Raw genomic sequence first — 18,535 nt, 5'->3', positions numbered from 1 at the left:
CTTTCTCTTATTGTGCCCTTGTTCTGTGGAATGATCTCCCTGCGTCAATAAAATAGTCAGATTCTGTGGAGACTTTCAAGTCCAGACTTAAGATGCACTTATTTTCCCTTTCATATGGCTAGCATACTGGTACAGTTTTGTTTTATGCTTTTTACTCTTTTAATTAATTTATTAGTAATTGGAGCGGGCCGTGGCCTCAACTTTACCTAAATTCTGGGTCTTTTAGTGAAGTTTAGGGCTAGTGGCTGGCGATCGCCTTAGTATTTCTCTGTTTTTCTTGTTGTTTAATGCTGGCAAATTATACAGTATTTTTTGTCTTTCTGATGGCTGATTCTGTTTTTTCTCTCTGTTTAAGGTGCAGCTCCATCCAGAGATGGGAGTTGTATTCGTGTTGGTGATCTTCCTGTCCTGTGCGCCAATAGCATTTCTTGTATATTCGTCCGTGAATTGTTCTGTGAATTGTTCTGTAATTTATGTTTGTAGCATGGCCCAAGCAGAGGGTCACCCCTTTGAGTCTGGTCTGCTTGAGGTTTCTTCCTCAGAGGGGGTTTTTCCTTACCACTGTTGCTCTGGGAGTTGGTAAGGTTAGACCTTACCTGTGTGAAGCGTTTTGAGGCAACTCTGTTGTGATTTGGTGCTATATAAATGAAAATAAATTGAAATTGAAAACTGAAATTGAATCCAATCATGAGAAAGGTTATCTTAGGTGGCCATTTGCAAATGTTTCCCCTCTTTGCATGTCTTCTAATGAGTGGCAACATGGGAGCCTCTAAACTCCTCTCAAATGACCGGAAAACAAAGATTGTTCAACATCATGATTTAGGGGAAGGATACAAAAAGCTATCTCAGAGATTTCAGCTGTCAGTTTCCACTGTGTGGAACATAGTGCGGAAATGGAAGACCGCAGGCACAGTACTATAAGGCCCAAAGTGGCAGGACAAGAAAAATGTCAGATAAGCTGAAGCGAAGGATGGTGAGAACAGTCATAGTCAACCACCCACAGACCTGCTCCAAAGACCTATAACATGATCTTGCTGCAGATAGTGTCTCTGTGCATCATTCAACTATACAACGAACTTTGCACAAAGAGATGCTGTATGATGCTGTAATGCAGAGGAAGCCTTTTCTGCATACACGCCACAAACAGAGTCGCTTGATGTATGCTAAAGCACATTTGGACAAGCCAGCTTCAGTTTGGAAAAGGGTGCTGTGGACTGATGAAACTAAAATTGAGTTATTTGGACATATAGTAGTGTTCAGAATAATAGTAGTGCTATGTGACTAAAAAGATTAATCCAGGTTTTGAGTATATTTCTTACATGGGAAACAAGGTACCAGTAGATTCAGTAGATTCTCACAAATCCAACAAGACCAAGCGTTCATGATATGCACACTCTTAAGGCTATGAAATTGGGCTATTAGTAAAAAAAAAAAAAAAAAGTAGAAAAGGGGGTGTTCACAATAATATTAGTGTGGCATTCGGTCAGTGAGTTCGTCAATTTTGTGGAACAAACAGGTTTGAATCAGGTGTCCCCTATTTAAGGATGAAGCCAACACCTGTTGAACATGCTTTTCTCTTTGAAAGCCTGAGGAAAATGGGACGTTCAAGACATTGTTCAGAAGAACAATGTAGTTTGATTAAAAAGTTGATTGGAGAGGGGAAAACTTACACACAGGAGTAAAAAATTATAGCCTGTTCATCTACAATGATCTCCAATGCTTTAAAATGGACAAAAAAAACAAACAAAAAAAAACAGAGATGCATGGAAGAAAACAGAAAACAACCATCAAAATGGATAGAAGAATAACCAGAATGGCAAATGCTCACCCATTGATCAGCTGCAGGATGATCAAAGACAGTCTGGAGTTACCTGTAAGTGCTGTGACAGTTAGTAGACGCGTGTGTGAAGCTAATTTATTTACAAGAATCCCCCGCAAAGTCCCTCTGTTAAATAAAAGACATGTGCAGAAGAGGTTACAATTTGCCAAAGAACACATCAACTGGCCTAAAGAGAAATGGAGGAATATTTTGTGGACTGATGAGAGTAAAATTGTTCTTTTTTGGGTCCAAGGGCCGCAGAGAGTTTGTGAGACGACCCCCAAACTCTGAATTCAAGCCACAGTTCACAGTGAAAACAGTGAAGCATGGTGGTGCAAGCATCATTATATGGGCATGTTTCTCCTACTATGGTGCTGGGCCTATATATCGCATACCAGGTATCAGTTTGGATATGTCAAAATACTTGAACAGGTCATGTTGCCTTATGCTGAAGAGGACATGCCCTTGAAATGGGTGTTTCAACAAGACAATAACCCCAAGAACACTAGTAAACGAGCAAAATCTTGGTTCCAAACCAACAAAATGAATGCCTCGCAGATGTGAAGAAATCATGAAAAACTGTGGTTATACAACTAAATACTACTTTAGTGATTCACAGGATTGCTAAAAAAGCAGTTTGAACATAATAGTTTTGAGTTTGTAGCATCAACAGCAGATGCTACTATTATTGTGAACACCCCCTTTTCTACTTTTTTTTACTAATAGCCCAATTTAATAGCCTTAAGAGTGTGCATATCATGAATGCTTGGTCTTGTTGGATTTGTGAGAATCTATTGAATCTACTGGTACCTTGTTTCCCATGTAACAATAAGAAATATACTGAAAACCTGGATTAATCTTTTTAGTCACATAGCACTACTATTATTCTGAACACTACTGTAACAAGGGGCGGTATGCATGGCTGAAAAAGAACACTGCATTCCAAGAAAAACACTTGCTACCTACACTAAAATTTGGAAGTGGTTCCATCATGCTGTATGGCTGTGTGGCCAGTGCAGGTACTGGGAATCTTGTTAAAATTGAGGGTCACATGGATTCCAATCAATATCAGCAGATTCTTCAGAACAATGTTCATGAATCAGTGACAAAGTTGAAGTTGTGCTGGGGCTGGATCTTTCAACAAGACAACGAGCCTAAACACTGCTCAAAATCTACTAAGGCATTCATGCAGAGGAACAAGTACAATGTTCTGGAATGACCATTTCAGTCCCCAGACCTTAATACAACCCCTGGCAAAAATTATGGAATCACCGGCCTCGGAGGATGTTCATTCAGTTGTTTAATTTTGTAGAAAAAAAGCAGATCACAGACATGACACAAAACTAAAATCATCTCAAATGGCAACTTTCTGGCTTTAAGAAACACTATAAGAAATCAGGAAAAATAACTGTGGCAGTCAGTAACGGTTACTTTTTTAGACCAAGCAGAGGGAAAAAAATATGGAATCACTCAATTCTGAGGAAAAAATTACGGAATCATGAAGAACAAAAGAATGCTCCAACACATCACTAGTATTTTGTTGCACCACCTCTGGCTTTTATAACAGCTTGCAGTCTCTGAGGCATGGACTTAATGAGTGACAAACAGTATTCTTCATCAATCTGGCTCCAACTTTCTCTGATTGCTGTTGCCAGATCAGCTTTGCAGGTTGGAGCCTTGTCATGGACCATTTTCTTTAACTTCCACCAAAGATTTTCAATTGGATTAAGATCCAGACTATTTGCAGGCCATGACATTGACCCTATGTGTCTTTTTGCAAGGAATGTTTTCACAGTTTTTGCTCTATGGCAAGATGCATTATCATCTTGAAAAATGATTTCATCATCCCCAAACATCCTTTCAATTGATGGGATAAGAAAAGTGTCCAAAACATCAACGTAAACTTGTGCATTTATTGATGATGTAATGACAGCCATCTCCCCAGTGCCTTTACCTGACATGCAGCCCCATATCATCAATGACTGTGAAAATTTACATGTTTTCTTCAGGCAGTCATCTTTATAAATCTCATTGGAACGGCACCAAACAAAAGTTCCAGTATCATCACCTTGCCCAATGCAGATTCGAGATTCATCACTGAATATGACTTTCATCCAGTCATCCACAGTCCACGATTGCTTTTCCTTAGCCCATTGTAACCTTGTTTTTTTCTGTTTAGGTGTTAATGATGGCTTTCGTTTAGCTTTTCTGTATGTAAATCCCATTTCCTTTAGGCGGTTTCTTACAGTTCGGTCACAGACATTGACTCCAGTTTCCTCCCATTCGTTCCTCATTTGTTTTGTTGTGCATTTTCGATTTTTGAGACATATTGCTTTAAGTTTTCTGTCTTGACGCTTTGATGTCTTCCTTGGTCTACCAGTATGTTTGCCTTTAACAACCTTCCCATGTTGTTTGTATTTGGTCCAGAGTTTAGACACAACTGACTGTGAACAACCAACATTTTGCATTTTGCATTTTGCAACATTGCGTGATGATTTACCCTCTTTTAAGAGTTTGATAATCCTCTCCTTTGTTTCAATTGACATCTCTCGTGTTGGAGCCATAATTCATGTCAGTCCACTTGGTGCAACAGCTCTCCAAAGTGTGATCATTCCTTTTTAGATGCAGACTAACGAGCAGATCTGATTTGATGCAGGTGTTAGTTTTGAGGATGAAAATTTACAGGGTGATTCCATAATTTATTCCTCAGAATTGAGTGAGTCCATATTTTCTTTCCCTCTGCTTGGTCTAAAAAAGTAACCGTTACTGACTGCCACAATTATTTTTCCTGATTTCTTATAGTGTTTCTTAAAGCCAGAAAGTTGCCATTTGAAATGACTTTAGTTTTGTGTCATGTCTCTGATCTGCTTTTTTTCTACAAAATTAAACAACTGAATGAACATCCTCCAAGGCCTGTGATTCCATAATTTTTGCCAGGGGTTGTATTATTGAAAATCTGTGGTGTGATTTTAAGCAGGCTGTCCATGCTTGGAAACCAACAAACCTGAGATGTTTTGTAAAAAAGAATGGTCCAAAATACCTTCAGCCAGAATCCAGACTCTCACTGGAAGCTATAGGAAGCATTTAGAAGCTCTTATTTCTACAAAAGGAAGATCTACTAAATACTGATGTATTTTTTTCTGTTGGGATGAACAAATTTATGCACCTGCCTAATTTTGTTTAAATAATTATTGCACGGTTGTCCATTTGGCTGCTCCCGTTTTATGTTCGGGGTAGCCACAGTGGATACAACCAGATCCGCATTGATATTTGGCACAGGTTTTACACCGGATGCCCTTCCTGACGCAACTCCAGTGTAACCCGGAGAAACACACACAGCTGCTGGTGTTCCAAAGAGGTCTCCCATCCAAGTACTAACCAGGCCCCGCACTGCTTAGCTTCTGAGATCTGATCTGAAGCCTGAGTTTTGAAGCCTGTTTTTACTACAACTACTAATACTACTTATAATAATAATAATTTGGACAAGTAAAATGTTTAGAGAGAATTTAAATGTTAGAAAAATGTGAGAAAGAATTTAATAGTTACATGTCTAAACAATGTAGGTTAAATATAGCAAGTTTTACTGTTACAGTGCTGTCAACAGTTAAATACATTCAACAAAAATATAAACGCAACACTTTTGGTTTTGCTCCCATTTTGTATGAGATGAACTCAAAGATCTAAAACTTTTTCCACATACACAATATCATCATTTCCCTCAAATATTGTTCACAAACCAGTCTAAATCTGTGATAGTGAGCACTTCTCCTTTGCTGAGATAATCCATCCCACCTCACAGGTGTGCCATATCAAGATGCTGATTAGACACCATGATTAGTGCACAGGTGTGCCTTAGACTGTCCACAATAAAAGGCCACTCTGAAAGGTGCAGTTTTTTTTGCCTCATGCAGTGCAACACATCTCCTTCGCATAGAGTTGATCAGGTTGTCAATTGTGGCCTGTGGAATGTTGGTCCACTCCTCTTCAATGGCTGTGCGAAGTTGCTGGATATTGGCAGGAACTGGTACACGCTGTCGTATACGCCGGTCCAGAGCATCCCAAACATGCTCAATGGGTGACATGTCCGGTGAGTATGCCGGCCATGCAAGAACTGGAACATTTTCAGCTTCCAAGAATTGTGTACAGATCTTTGCAACATGGGGCCGTGCGTTATCCTGCTGCAACATGAGGTGATGTTCTTGGATGTATGGCACAACAATGGGCCTCAGGATCTCGTCACGGTATCTCTGTGCATTCAAAATGCCATCAATAAAATGCACCTGTGTTCTTCGTCCATAACAGACGCCTGCCCATACCATAACCCCACCGCCACCATGGGCCACTTGATCCACAACATTGACATCAGAAAACCGCTCACTCACACGACGCCACACACGCTGTCTGCCATCTGCCCTGAACAGTGTGAACCGGGATTCATCCGTAAAAAGAACACCTCTCCAACGTGCCAAACACCAGCGAATGTGAGCATTTGCCCACTCAAGTCGGTTATGACGACGAACTGGAGTCAGGTCGAGACCCCGATGAGGACGACGAGCATGCAGATGAGCTTCCCTGAGACGGTTTCTGACAGTTTGTGCAGAAATTCTTTGGTTATGCAAACCAACTGTTTCAGCAACTGTCCGAGTGGCTGGTCTCAGACGATCTTGGAGGTGAACATGCTGGATGTGGAGGTCCTGGGCTGGTGTGGTTACACGTGGTCTGCAGTTGTGAGGCTGGTTGGATGTACTGCCAAATTCTCTGACACGCCTTTGGAGAGGGCTTATGGTAGAGAAATGAACATTCAATACACGAGCAACAGCTCTGGTTGACATTCCTGCTGTCAGCATGCCAATTGCACGCTCCCTCAAATCTTGCGACATCTGTGCCATTGTGCTGTGTGATAAAACTGCACCTTTCAGAGTGGCCTTTTATTGTGGACAGTCTAAGGCACACCTGTGCACTAATCATGGTGTCTAATCAGCATCTTGATATGGCACACCTGTGAGGTGGGATGGATTATCTCAGCAAAGGAGAAGTGCTCATTATCACAGATTTAGACTGGTTTGTGAACAATATTTGAGGGAAATGGTGATATTGTGTATGTGGAAAAAGTTTTAGATCTTTGAGTTCATCTCATACAAAATGGGAGCAAAACCAAAAGTGTTGCGTTTATATTTTTGTTGAGTGTATGAGGTCAAGAAAGAAGTCTTTATTTTACTTTTTATAAAACAAGTAAAATAAATTTTTTCATTGAAGTCACGAAAGGTGACTATAAATTGAGTTTTGGCAAAACAAGTATCATTGTCATGTTGAGGTGGCAGAGGGTTGTTGTCGACAGCTGGGGAAAGTAACTAAAAAAGTAACTAGTAATCTAACTTAGTTACTTTTACAATTGAATAATCAGTAAAGTAACTGTTACTTTTTCAAGGAGTAATCAGTAAATGGATTACTTTTTCAAAGTAACTGTGGCAACACTGGCTATATGATATATTTAACTGAAATTGCTGATCAAACAACCAATGATTTATAAAGGAAAATCATGGAAATCAGGGGTGCCCAAACTTTTACATACAGCTGTATGATATGACTATGATTTCACACAAAGTGCAGCAACAGTGAAAATTAAAGGACATGTCGCACTGAAATCATAATTTAGATTTTGGCTGTTCGTGACCATTCGATGATCCACCGGGATTACGTTGTGCACTTCCGTGACCGGTTTCAAAGTATATGGCATTCACAGCAAGCAGCTACAGAGACTTCCAAAAACAAAGTACAGTGGTCCCTCGTTTATCGTGGGAGTTACGTTCTAAAAATAACCCACAATAGGCGAAATCCGCAAAGTAGTCAGCATTATTTTTTACAATTATTATAGATGTTTTAAGGCTGTAAAACCCCTCACTACACACTTTATACACTTTTCTCAAACAGGCATTAACATTTTCTCACTTTTCTCTCCTGTGTAAACACTCAAAATTCAAACCTTAGTAGAAAAAATAGAACGTTTTCCTATAAATAATTATGATGGCTTTAAGAACTAACAAATGTAATTTTAGCGATCAACCTACGAGGTTGGACACATATGAAATTATTAATAATGACTCACCAGTATTTCACACTTCCTCTGACCATGCCTCTTCGTCATGGCGCAGCTCCGCTGTAGCGTCTTTTTCCGCTGAGTGACACCTCAGTGTAGGTGTCTTTTTCCGAGTGAAGAACAGAGTTATGGGTAGTTGTTGGCGCTCTTTTTTCTCCTGAGCGAGAAGATTCTTATAAACAGATACACGCAGAACACAATGCGCATGCTCTCCCTTCACGTTGATGCCGACTGGTGCCGCAACCGGCCTGCTTGATGAGGACGCAGAACACAAAGCGCTGTAAAAAAAAAGCATGCAAAACTGGACTAAAAAAATCCGCGAAACTGCGAGGCCACGAAAGGTGAACCGCGTTATAGCGAGGGACCACTGTTCTCATAAGTACTCGTGTTTCTGACAAGTGACGTTGTTAGTAGAAGTGTCCCAGCGTGAGCTTCAATGGAATGTATCTGTTAACTTTAAGAACGGAGGCACAGATTATTTCCAACAAGTGTGATGTTGTGTTGTGACAACTCTTTTTAAGTGATAACTGTTCATTTTGATACAGTCATGGTAAAAGGAGCAGCTGTGAGAAGGGTTGTTTTTGCAGCTGTGGCAGTTACTCATAAACGCAGTCTATTAAAAACGCTAAGTGTTGTATATAACTGCGAAAAATCTAATAAAAATATATATCTGTGTCATCATGTTGCCTGTACAAACGTCACGGAGACATTCCAGTTCCATTAAGCAGCAATAAACAGCTGACATGCGGGTTAAAACAGCAGAACAACCCTTTTAACCCGCATGTCAGCTGTTTTTTTAAGGGATTATTCTCTTTTAAAAGTTCCTTATAGAGATTGACAGTTTTGACATTTGAGAGAGTCTACAAGCTTAATATTGATTATATATTGTTCAAATTCAGTGTATAAATTGGGGTTAAAGTCCATGTAAATTGGGGGTTAAAACAGCTGACACACACAAAGTAAAAAAAAAAAGTACTTTCATTGAAAGAAGACCTAGCAAGATGAAAAAAATAACATTCCACTCACCCCAGTGTAAAGGTTTGCAAATAAGTCCACAACAAAAATTATTTGTATTTGAAATGGCATAAACAAATTAAAATGTGTGAAATACCAAGTGTTCCAGTACGTTTGATTACAGCTGAGAAACACTCCGTGGCATGTGTATTATTCAGAGAGCAAAATTAAGAGGTTATTTAAGTCCTTCAGACAAAAAAATTAAGAGATTATTTTATCAACCGCTGCCTGCTCATTTCAAAAACACTTGGAAAAAATGTGTTCATAAGGCAACCCGAATTAAAGGAGAAATGCCACTTTTAACAACGTGGACCTCATTTCTGGCATAAAATATGATCGTTTAATCACCAATATAACTTTGGTGTCCTTTTTAGTCCATGGTTCAAACGGCATGTTCAGTTCAAATCTGAGGCAAACATTTTTCTTCTTCTACTAAGGTGGATTAGAACCTTTTGTGGTACACAGCACTAACTACTGGACAGGAGGAACCTAGCAGTCAATGTGATTCACTGATTTCAAAATGCAGCTCTTTTCAACCAGACGTGTGGTGCTGTGACATGTCAATCATCTGTGTCCAATCAGATTTCAGGGGAGTCCAGTGCAACCCAGGCCTCCACTCTAGCTCCAACCATACCAGGAAGTGTTCAACATTTGACATTTCCTGTTTCACTGTGGACTCAAAATTTGGCATTTCCTGTTTGGGAGTCCCTGTACCATGAGCTGGCTTTGCGCCGCTACGCTTCGCACGTATTATGTAATAGCTAGCCAGGAAAAAAAAACTTCTAACACTGAAAACGCTGCTTATGTAATCTGATAACACCTCTGGAGTTATTTACAAGACATTTTGCAGACGCGAGTGGGCATGCTCACTTCGGCTAACTCAAAGCTTACTTTCTATGGAATTACATTTGTCTCATTAATATCTGAAAATGCACAGAGGATGATCTACAGATATTCTTTGATTTGCATAACTTCCGCTCTTAAAACGCACATATTGTTTTTGATTGACTGATTGGTAGAGGGGCTATACTGAACTTGTACGTAAAAAAAAGTACATAAGACAAGAGGATCTTAATAATTCATTAAACAACTGCAAATTATAAAGAACACAATGCTTGTATAACCGAAGGTATTTTAGCATTGCGTTTTATTTAAAATAAATCTTGTTTCCATGTTGAATACAGTCAGTGTACTGCACGCTAGTAGTGTGATAAACATGCATACTGTGTGTAAGTGAGACGGAGCAGCTGACTGATCCAGTTTTAAGACACAAAGACTATAACACTCTTTCACTTAGAACTATGACAAAACCAACCTCACAGCTCTGCAATAGTACTGGATTCAAATCCACAAAAATAGGGATGTCACCCAGCTACTCCTCTAGGATGGTGGGCCAGACCAAGCGGACAGAACTACTGAGAAGAAGAAGAAATGGATGAGGAAAAACTCACTTTGCAACCGTTGTACTTAGCGTCCAAGCTATCCATTGTCCAGCATACCATATACATACTGGCATTAAATTGTATCACTTCCTGTTCCGGAGCACAGCGGTGTTTTTCTGTATCTGTTAGCTGTTTAATCTGCGCAGTTAGATTGATCTAGTTATCTAGATTACGATTTGTTTCCCAGTGTAATCTTTACGTGCCTTAACTAAAGCACTCCTTCTGCTGAATCACCTCTAAATTATTTACACATTATTCACTTTGCGTGTTTTTAGGAACCGCTAGCTTAGCGTAGCTACTAGCTCTTAGCCGATTTAGCATGGCGGCTTCTCCTGTCTCTCCCGCACTTTTCTGCTCTGGGTGTGAAATGTTTAGTTATTCCTCTGCCTCCTTTAGCAGTAACGGTACTTGTAATAAGTGTAGCTTATTCGTAGCTTTGGAGGCCAGGCTGGGCGAATTGGAGACTCGGCTCCGCACCGTGGAAAATTCTACAGCTAGCCAGGCCCCTGTAGTCGGTGCGGACCAAGGTAGCTTAGCCGCCGTTAGTTCCCCCCTGGCAGATCCCGAGCAGCCGGGAAAGCAGGCTGACTGGGTGACTGTGAGGAGGAAGCGTAGCCCTAAACAGAAGCCCCGTGTACACCGCCAACCCGTTCACATTTCTAACCGTTTTTCCCCACTCGACGACACACCCGCCGAGGATCAAACTCTGGTTATTGGCGACTCTGTTTTGAGAAATGTGAAGTTAGCGACACCAGCAACCATAGTCAATTGTCTTCCGGGGGCCAGAGCAGGCGACATTGAAGGAAATTTGAAACTGCTGGCTAAGGCTAAGCGTAAATTTGGTAAGATTGTAATTCACGTCGGCAGTAATGACACCCGGTTACGCCAATCGGAGGTCACTAAAATTAACATTAAATCGGTGTGTAACTTTGCAAAAACAATGTCGGACTCTGTAGTTTTCTCTGGGCCCCTCCCCAATCGGACCGGGAGTGACATGTTTAGCCGCATGTTCTCCTTGAATTGTTGGCTGTCTGAGTGGTGTCCAAAAAATGAGGTGGGCTTCATAGATAATTGGCAAAGCTTCTGGGGAAAACCTGGTCTTGTTAGGAGAGACGGCATCCATCCCACTTTGGATGGAGCAGCTCTCATTTCTAGAAATCTGGCCAATTTTCTTAAATCCTCCAAACCGTGACTATCCAGGGTTGGGACCAGGAAGCAGAGTTGTAGTCTTACACACCTCTCTGCAGCTTCTCTCCCCCTGCCATCCCCTCATTACCCCATCCCCGTAGAGACGGTGCCTGCTCCCAGACTACCAATAACCAGCAAAAATCTATTTAAGCATAAAAATTCAAAAAGAAAAAATAATATAGCACCTTCAACTGCACCACAGACTAAAACAGTTAATGTGGTCTATTAAACATTAGGTCTCTCTCTTCTAAGTCCCTGTTGGTAAATGATATAATAATTGATCAACATATTGATTTATTCTGCCTAACAGAAACCTGGTTACAGCAGGATGAATATGTTAGTTTAAATGAGTCAACACCCCCGAGTCACACTAACTGTCAGAATGCTCGTACCACGGGCCGGGGCGGAGGATTAGCAGCAATCTTCCATTCCAGCTTATTAATTAATCAAAAACCCAGACAGAGCTTTAATTAATTTGAAAGCTTGTCTCTTAGTCTTGTCCATCCAAATTGGAAGTCCCAAAAACCAGTTTTATTTGTTATTATCTATCGTCCACCTGGTCGTTACTGTGAGTTTCTCTGTGAATTTTCAGACCTTTTGTCTGACTTAGTGCTTAGCTCAGATAAGATAATTATAGTGGGCGATTTTAACATCCACACAGATGCTGAGAATGACAGCCTCAACACTGCATTTAATCTATTATTAGACTCTATTGGCTTTGCTCAAAAAGTAAATGAGTCCACCCACCACTTTAATCATATCTTAGATCTTGTTCTGACTTATGGTATGGAAATAGAAGACTTAACAGTATTCCCTGAAAACTCCCTTCTGTCTGATCATTTCTTAATAACATTTACATTTACTCTGATGGACTACCCAGCAGTAGGGAATAAGTTTCATTACACTAGAAGTCTTTCAGAAAGCGCTGTAACTAGGTTTAAGGATATGATTCCTTCTTTATGTTCTCTAATGCCATATAACAACACAGTGCAGAGTAGCTACCTAAACTCTGTAAGGGAGATAGAGTATCTCGTCAATAGTTTTACATCCTCATTGAAGACAACTTTGGATGCTGTAGCTCCTCTGAAAAAGAGAGCTTTAAATCAGAAGTGTCTGACTCCGTGGTATAACTCACAAACTCGTAGCTTAAAGCAGATAACCCGTAAGTTGGAGAGGAAATGGCGTCTCACTAATTTAGAAGATCTTCACTTAGCCTGGAAAAAGAGTCTGTTGCTCTATAAAAAGCTCTCCGTAAAGCTAGGACATCTTTCTACTCATCACTAATTGAAGAAAATAAGAACAACCCCAGGTTTCTTTTCAGCACTGTAGCCAGGCTGACAAAGAGTCAGAGCTCTTTTGAGCTGAGTATTCCATTAACTTTAACTAGTAATGACTTCATGACTTTCTTTGCTAACAAAATTTTAACTATTAGAGAAAAAATTACTCATAACCATCCCAAAGACGTATCGTTATCTTTGGCTGCTTTCAGTGATGCCGGTATTTGGTTAGACTCTTTCTCTCCGATTGTTCTGTCTGGGTTATTTTCATTAGTTACTTCATCCAAACCATCAACATGTTTATTAGACCCCATTCCTACCAGGCTGCTCAAGGAAGCCCTACCATTATTTAATGCTTCGATCTTAAATATGATCAATCTATCTTTCTTAGTTGGCTATGTACCACAGGCTTTTAAGGTGGCAGTAATTAAACCATTACTTAAAAAGCCATCACTTGACCCAGCTATCTTAGCTAATTATAGGCCAATCTCCAACCTTCCTTTTCTCTCAAAAATTCTTGAAAGGGTAGTTGTAAAACAGCTAACTGATCATCTGCAGAGGAATGGTCTATTTGAAGAGTTTCAGTCAGGTTTTAGAATTCATCATAGTACAGAAACAGCATTAGTGAAGGTTACAAATGATCTTCTTATGGCCTCGGACAGTGGACTCATCTCTGTGCTTGTTCTGTTAGACCTCAGTGCTGCTTTTGATACTGTTGACCATAAAATTTTATTACAGAGATTAGAGCATGCCATAGGTATTAAAGGCACTGCGCTGCGGTGGTTTGAATCATATTTGTCTAATAGATTACAATTTGTTCATGTAAATGGGGAATCTTCTTCACAGACTAAAGTTAATTATGGAGTTCCACAAGGTTCTGTGCTAGGACCAATTTTATTCACTTTATATATGCTTCCCTTAGGCAGTATTATTAGACGGTATTGCTTAAATTTTCATTGTTACGCAGATGATACCCAGCTTTATCTATCCATGAAGCCAGAGGACACACACCAATTAGCTAAACTGCAGGATTGTCTTACAGACATAAAGACATGGATGACCTCTAATTTCCTGCTTTTAAACTCAGATAAAACTGAAGTTATTGTACTTGGCCCCACAAATCTTAGAAACATGGTGTCTAACCAGATCCTTACTCTGGATGGCATTACCCTGACCTCTAGTAATACTGTGAGAAATCTTGGAGTCATTTTTGATCATGATATGTCATTCAAAGCGCATATTAAACAAATATGTAGGACTGCTTTTTTGCATTTACGCAATATCTCTAAAATCAGAAAGGTCTTGTCTCAGAGTGATGCTGAAAAACTAATTCATGCATTTATTTCCTCTAGGCTGGACTATTGTAATTCATTAGTATCAGGTTGTCCTAAAAGTTCCCTAAAAAGCCTTCAGTTAATTCAAAATGCTGCAGCTAGAGTACTGACGGGGACTAGAAGGAGAGAGCATATCTCACCCATATTGGCCTCTCTTCATTGGCTTCCTGTTAATTCTAGAATAGAATTTAAAATTCTTCTTCTTACTTATAAGGTTTTGAATAATCAGGTCCCATCTTATCTTAGGGACCTCGTAGTACCATATCACCCCAATAGAGCGCTTCGCTCGCAGACTGCAGGCTTACTTGTAGTTCCTAGGGTTTGTAAGAGTAGAATGGGAGGCAGAGCCTTCAGCTTTCAGGCTCCTCTCCTGTGGAACCAGCTCCCAATTCAGATCAGGGAGACAGACACCCTCTCTACTTTTAAGATTAGGCTTAAAACTTTCCTTTTTGCTAAAGCTCATAGTTAGGGCTGGATCAGGTGACCCTGAACCATCCCTTAGTTATGCTGCTATAGACGTAGACTGCTGGGGGGTTCCCATGATGCACTGTTTCTTTCTCTTTTTGCTCTGTATGCACCACTCTGCATTTAATCATTAGTGATCGATCTCTGCTCCCCTCCACAGCATGTCTTTTTCCTGGTTCTCTCCCTCAGCCCCAACCAGTCCCAGCAGAAGACTGCCCCTCCCTGAGCCTGGTTCTGCTGGAGGTTTCTTCCTGTTAAAAGGGAGTTTTTCCTTCCCACTGTAGCCAAGTGCTTGCTCACAGGGGGTCGTTTTGACCGTTGGGGTTTTACATAATTATTGTATGGCCTTGCCTTACAATATAAAGCGCCTTGGGGCAACTGTTTGTTGTGATTTGGCGCTATATAAAAAAATTGATTGATTGATTGATTGATTAAATATTGTTCATGGTCAACTGGGGGGAACGCTCACCCCTGTACCATGGCTTCAGCTTCTTGGCTTTATCGGCAATCTGTATCAAAATAAATGGCATCACGTGTGGTTGGCAAGTTCTGGGCTCAGCTCAGTAAACTTAGGCCAGCTTCGGCCAAAGCATACTCACCACCTAGCGGAGGTGCTGGTTCTTGCACCAGCTGTACCGTTATCAGTTAAATTTTCCAAAAAAACCTGATGCGGGCCGAGTTCGGCAGGGATGATAAACTGTTGTTTTTTTGTTTTATTTTTTAATGGGGCCTAATATGTCAACAGTTTCTTCTGAAAGCAACAGTCAAGTTTAGGGTTAAAAAATTATGAAAAGTGATATACAGTGAGGAAAATAAGTATTTGAACACCCTGCGGTTTTGCAAGTTCTCCCACTTAGAAATCATGGAGGGGTTTGAAATTTTCATCTTAGGTGCATGTCCACTGTGAGAGACATAATCTAAAAAAAAATCCGGAAATCATAAGGTATGATTTTTTAATAATTTATTTGTATGTTACTGCTGCAAATAAGTATTTGAACCCCTACCAACCAGCAAGAATTCTGGCTCACACAGACCTGTTAATTTTTCTTTAAGAAGCCCTCTTAATCTGTATTAATTGCACCTGTTTGAACTTGTTACCTGTATAAAAGACACCTGTTCACACACTCAATCAATCACACTCCAACCTGTCCACCATAGCCAAGACCAAAGAGCTGTCTAAGGACACCAGGGACAAAACTGTAGACCTACACAAGGCTGGGATGGACTACAGGACAACAGGCAAGCAGCTTGGCAGAAGACAACAACTGTTATGATTATTTATTAGAAAGTGGAAGAAACACAACATGACTGTTAATCTCGCTCGGTCTGGGATTCCATGCAAGATCCCACTTTGTGGAGTAAGGATGATTCTCAGAAAGCTCAGAACTGCACTGGAGGACCTGGTCCTGAGGACCTGAAGAGAGCTGGGACCACAGTCACCAAGATTACATTAGTAACACATGATGCTGTCATGGTTTAAAATCCTGCAGGGCAGCAAGGTCCCCCTGCTCAAGCTAGCACATGTCCAGGCCCGTTTGAAGTTCACCATTGACCATCTGGATGATCCAGAGGAGGCATGGGAGAAGGTCATGTGGTCAGATGAGACCAGAATAGAGCTTTCTGGAATCAACTCCACTTACCATGTTTAGAGGATGAGAACAACCCCAAGAAAACCATCCCAACCGTGAAGCAATGGGGGTGGAAACATCATACTCTGGGGGTGCTCTTCTGCAAAGGGGACAGGACGACTGCACCGTATTGAAGAGAGGATGAATGGGGTCTTGTATTGCATGATTTTGGCAAACAACCTCCTTCCCTCAGTAAGAGCACTGAAGATGGGTAATGGCTGGGTCTTCCAGCATGACAATGACCCCAAACACACAGCCAGGGCAACTAAGGAGGGGCTCCGTAAGAAGCATTTCAAGGTCCTGGAGTGGCCTGGCCAGTCTCCAGACCTGAACTCAATAGAAAATCTTTGGAGGGAGCTGAAACTCCAAACCTGAAAGATCTAGAGAAGATCTGTATGGAGGAGTGGACCAAAATCCCTGCTGCAGTGTGTGCAATCCTGGTGAAAATCTACAGGAAACCTTTGACCTCTGTAATTGCAAACAAAGGCTACTGTACCAAACATTAACACTGATTTTCACAGGCGTTCAAATACTTATTTGCAGCAGTAACAAATAAATTATTAACAACTCATACATTGTGACTTATGGATTTTTGTTTTTAGATTATGTCTCTCACAGTGGACATGCACCTAAGATGAAACTTTCAGACCCCTCCATGATTTCTAAGTGGGAGAACTTGCAAAATCACAGGGTGTTCAAATACTTATTTTCCTCACTGTATGATACTGATAGGAATAGCTTTCGATTCTCAGTTAAACTGTTGTATTTTTAAGCTGTTGATATGATAACTGTCCTTGTTTGTCCTGTCTGTAGTGAGGGTGGTGGACAACACACTCACCATCATCATAGCATCTGCTGTAGGTGGTGCCATCGCACTGTTGATGGGCTTCATGCTGATCAAGAACCTCACTCTCTTTGTTCTTTCTAAACTTGATGAGAAAAAGTGAGTTATTACAACCACACTGCTGCAAAAAAACATTTCACACTGTTTCACACAAAACATTTTGGCAGCTACTGGCTGAAGTATCCTATAAATCAAACCCAGGAGATTTTCATGGATCTGCAGTACATTCCTAAGTTTGTTTTCATCTCTTTTGCTCCAACCCCGCTGCAGTAAGGAGTGCCTTGTAACGTCATCAGGAATCGACAACACAGAAAATGGCCTCTCAAGAGCCAAAGGTTCATCAAAAACTGCACCAAAAAAGAAATGAGAACGCGCATGTAAACAATTCCATTGTATTAACTAATATTTATATTTGTCCTTTGCATATATTTATATATGCACATGTGTTTGCACACATGCAACTTCATTGCATTAAAGGTCTTACAATACGTGCCTGGCTGTGGCCTCAAAAGGGCACAAGAGTGACACAGGTTGTAGCACAGCCTGCTACCACCTGTGCACAGTTTAGAGACTGTGAATATGATATACATTAGGCTAAAGAATGTGCATGTCATGAATGTACACATGTATTTATTATGTGTAGATGATTAAATCAGGTGTAATTAAGAAATTATGACACCTACCAGAGACACTTCATCTGATCTACTGTATAATTATAACTGCCTGCTATCTTAACAACAGCATAAAGAAGAACATTCATTCATTCATTCATTCATTCATCTTCTACCGCTTTGTCCAATTAAGGGTCGCGGGGGGGCTGGAGCCTATCCCAGCAGTCATAGGGCGTGAGGTGGGGTACACCCAGGACAGGACGCCAGTCTGTCGCAGGGCCACAAATAGACAAACAAACACAGACACACCCACACGCACACCTAAGGACAATTTAAAGATCCCAATCCACCTAACCCGCATGTCTTTGGATGTGGGAGGAAACCGGAGCACCCGGAGGAAACCCACGCAAACACGGGGAGAACATGCAAACTCCACACAGAAAGACCACGGGAATTGAACCCACGACCTTCTTGCTGTGAGGCAACAGTTCTAACTGCTAAGCCACCATGCTGCCCTAAAGAAGAACAACAACTAGCAAATGTTTATTTCATACAATAAAAATAGAAAGCTAAGATCAAAATTGGAGTACGAACAAAGTTAATCTTCTTGAAGCGTATCGGATGCATAGGGTAAATATCAAATGTTGAACATATGCAAGTACATGCAATACCACTGAATTTGGAAAAACAAACATGCCATATTCCCACACTTTACAGATACATAGAGCCTATTTGTAATACAATTTGATGACATGACTTGGCATCCACCATTCAGCTCTTCATCCTTTACATAGCTGTCCTAATGTCATCTTTCCA

The 18,535-nt window shown here is 40.7% G+C and overlaps 1 protein-coding gene across 2 annotated transcripts in view; it reads left to right on the top strand.

The window, feature by feature from the left end:
• The window catches only part of scn4bb (sodium channel, voltage-gated, type IV, beta b), a 47,504-nt gene extending 29,643 nt beyond the window's left edge, over positions 1-17,861 (top strand). For both annotated transcript variants that reach the window (XM_034178696.1, XM_034178695.1), the window contains exons 5-7: positions 17,078-17,207; positions 17,379-17,443; positions 17,586-17,861. In XM_034178696.1, coding sequence (XP_034034587.1) covers positions 17,078-17,207; positions 17,379-17,443; positions 17,586-17,701 — 311 coding nt within the window. In that variant the 3' untranslated portion in view covers positions 17,702-17,861. The remainder of the gene's footprint in view (positions 1-17,077; positions 17,208-17,378; positions 17,444-17,585) is intronic.
• Positions 17,862-18,535: the final 674 nt, after the last annotated feature.

This window comes from Thalassophryne amazonica, chromosome 9 (genome assembly GCF_902500255.1).
Source record: "Thalassophryne amazonica chromosome 9, fThaAma1.1, whole genome shotgun sequence".
Classification (NCBI taxonomy): domain Eukaryota; kingdom Metazoa; phylum Chordata; class Actinopteri; order Batrachoidiformes; family Batrachoididae; genus Thalassophryne; species Thalassophryne amazonica.
The sequence above is the reverse complement of the archived record's forward strand: the minus strand, read 5'-3'. Positions and strand labels throughout refer to the sequence as shown.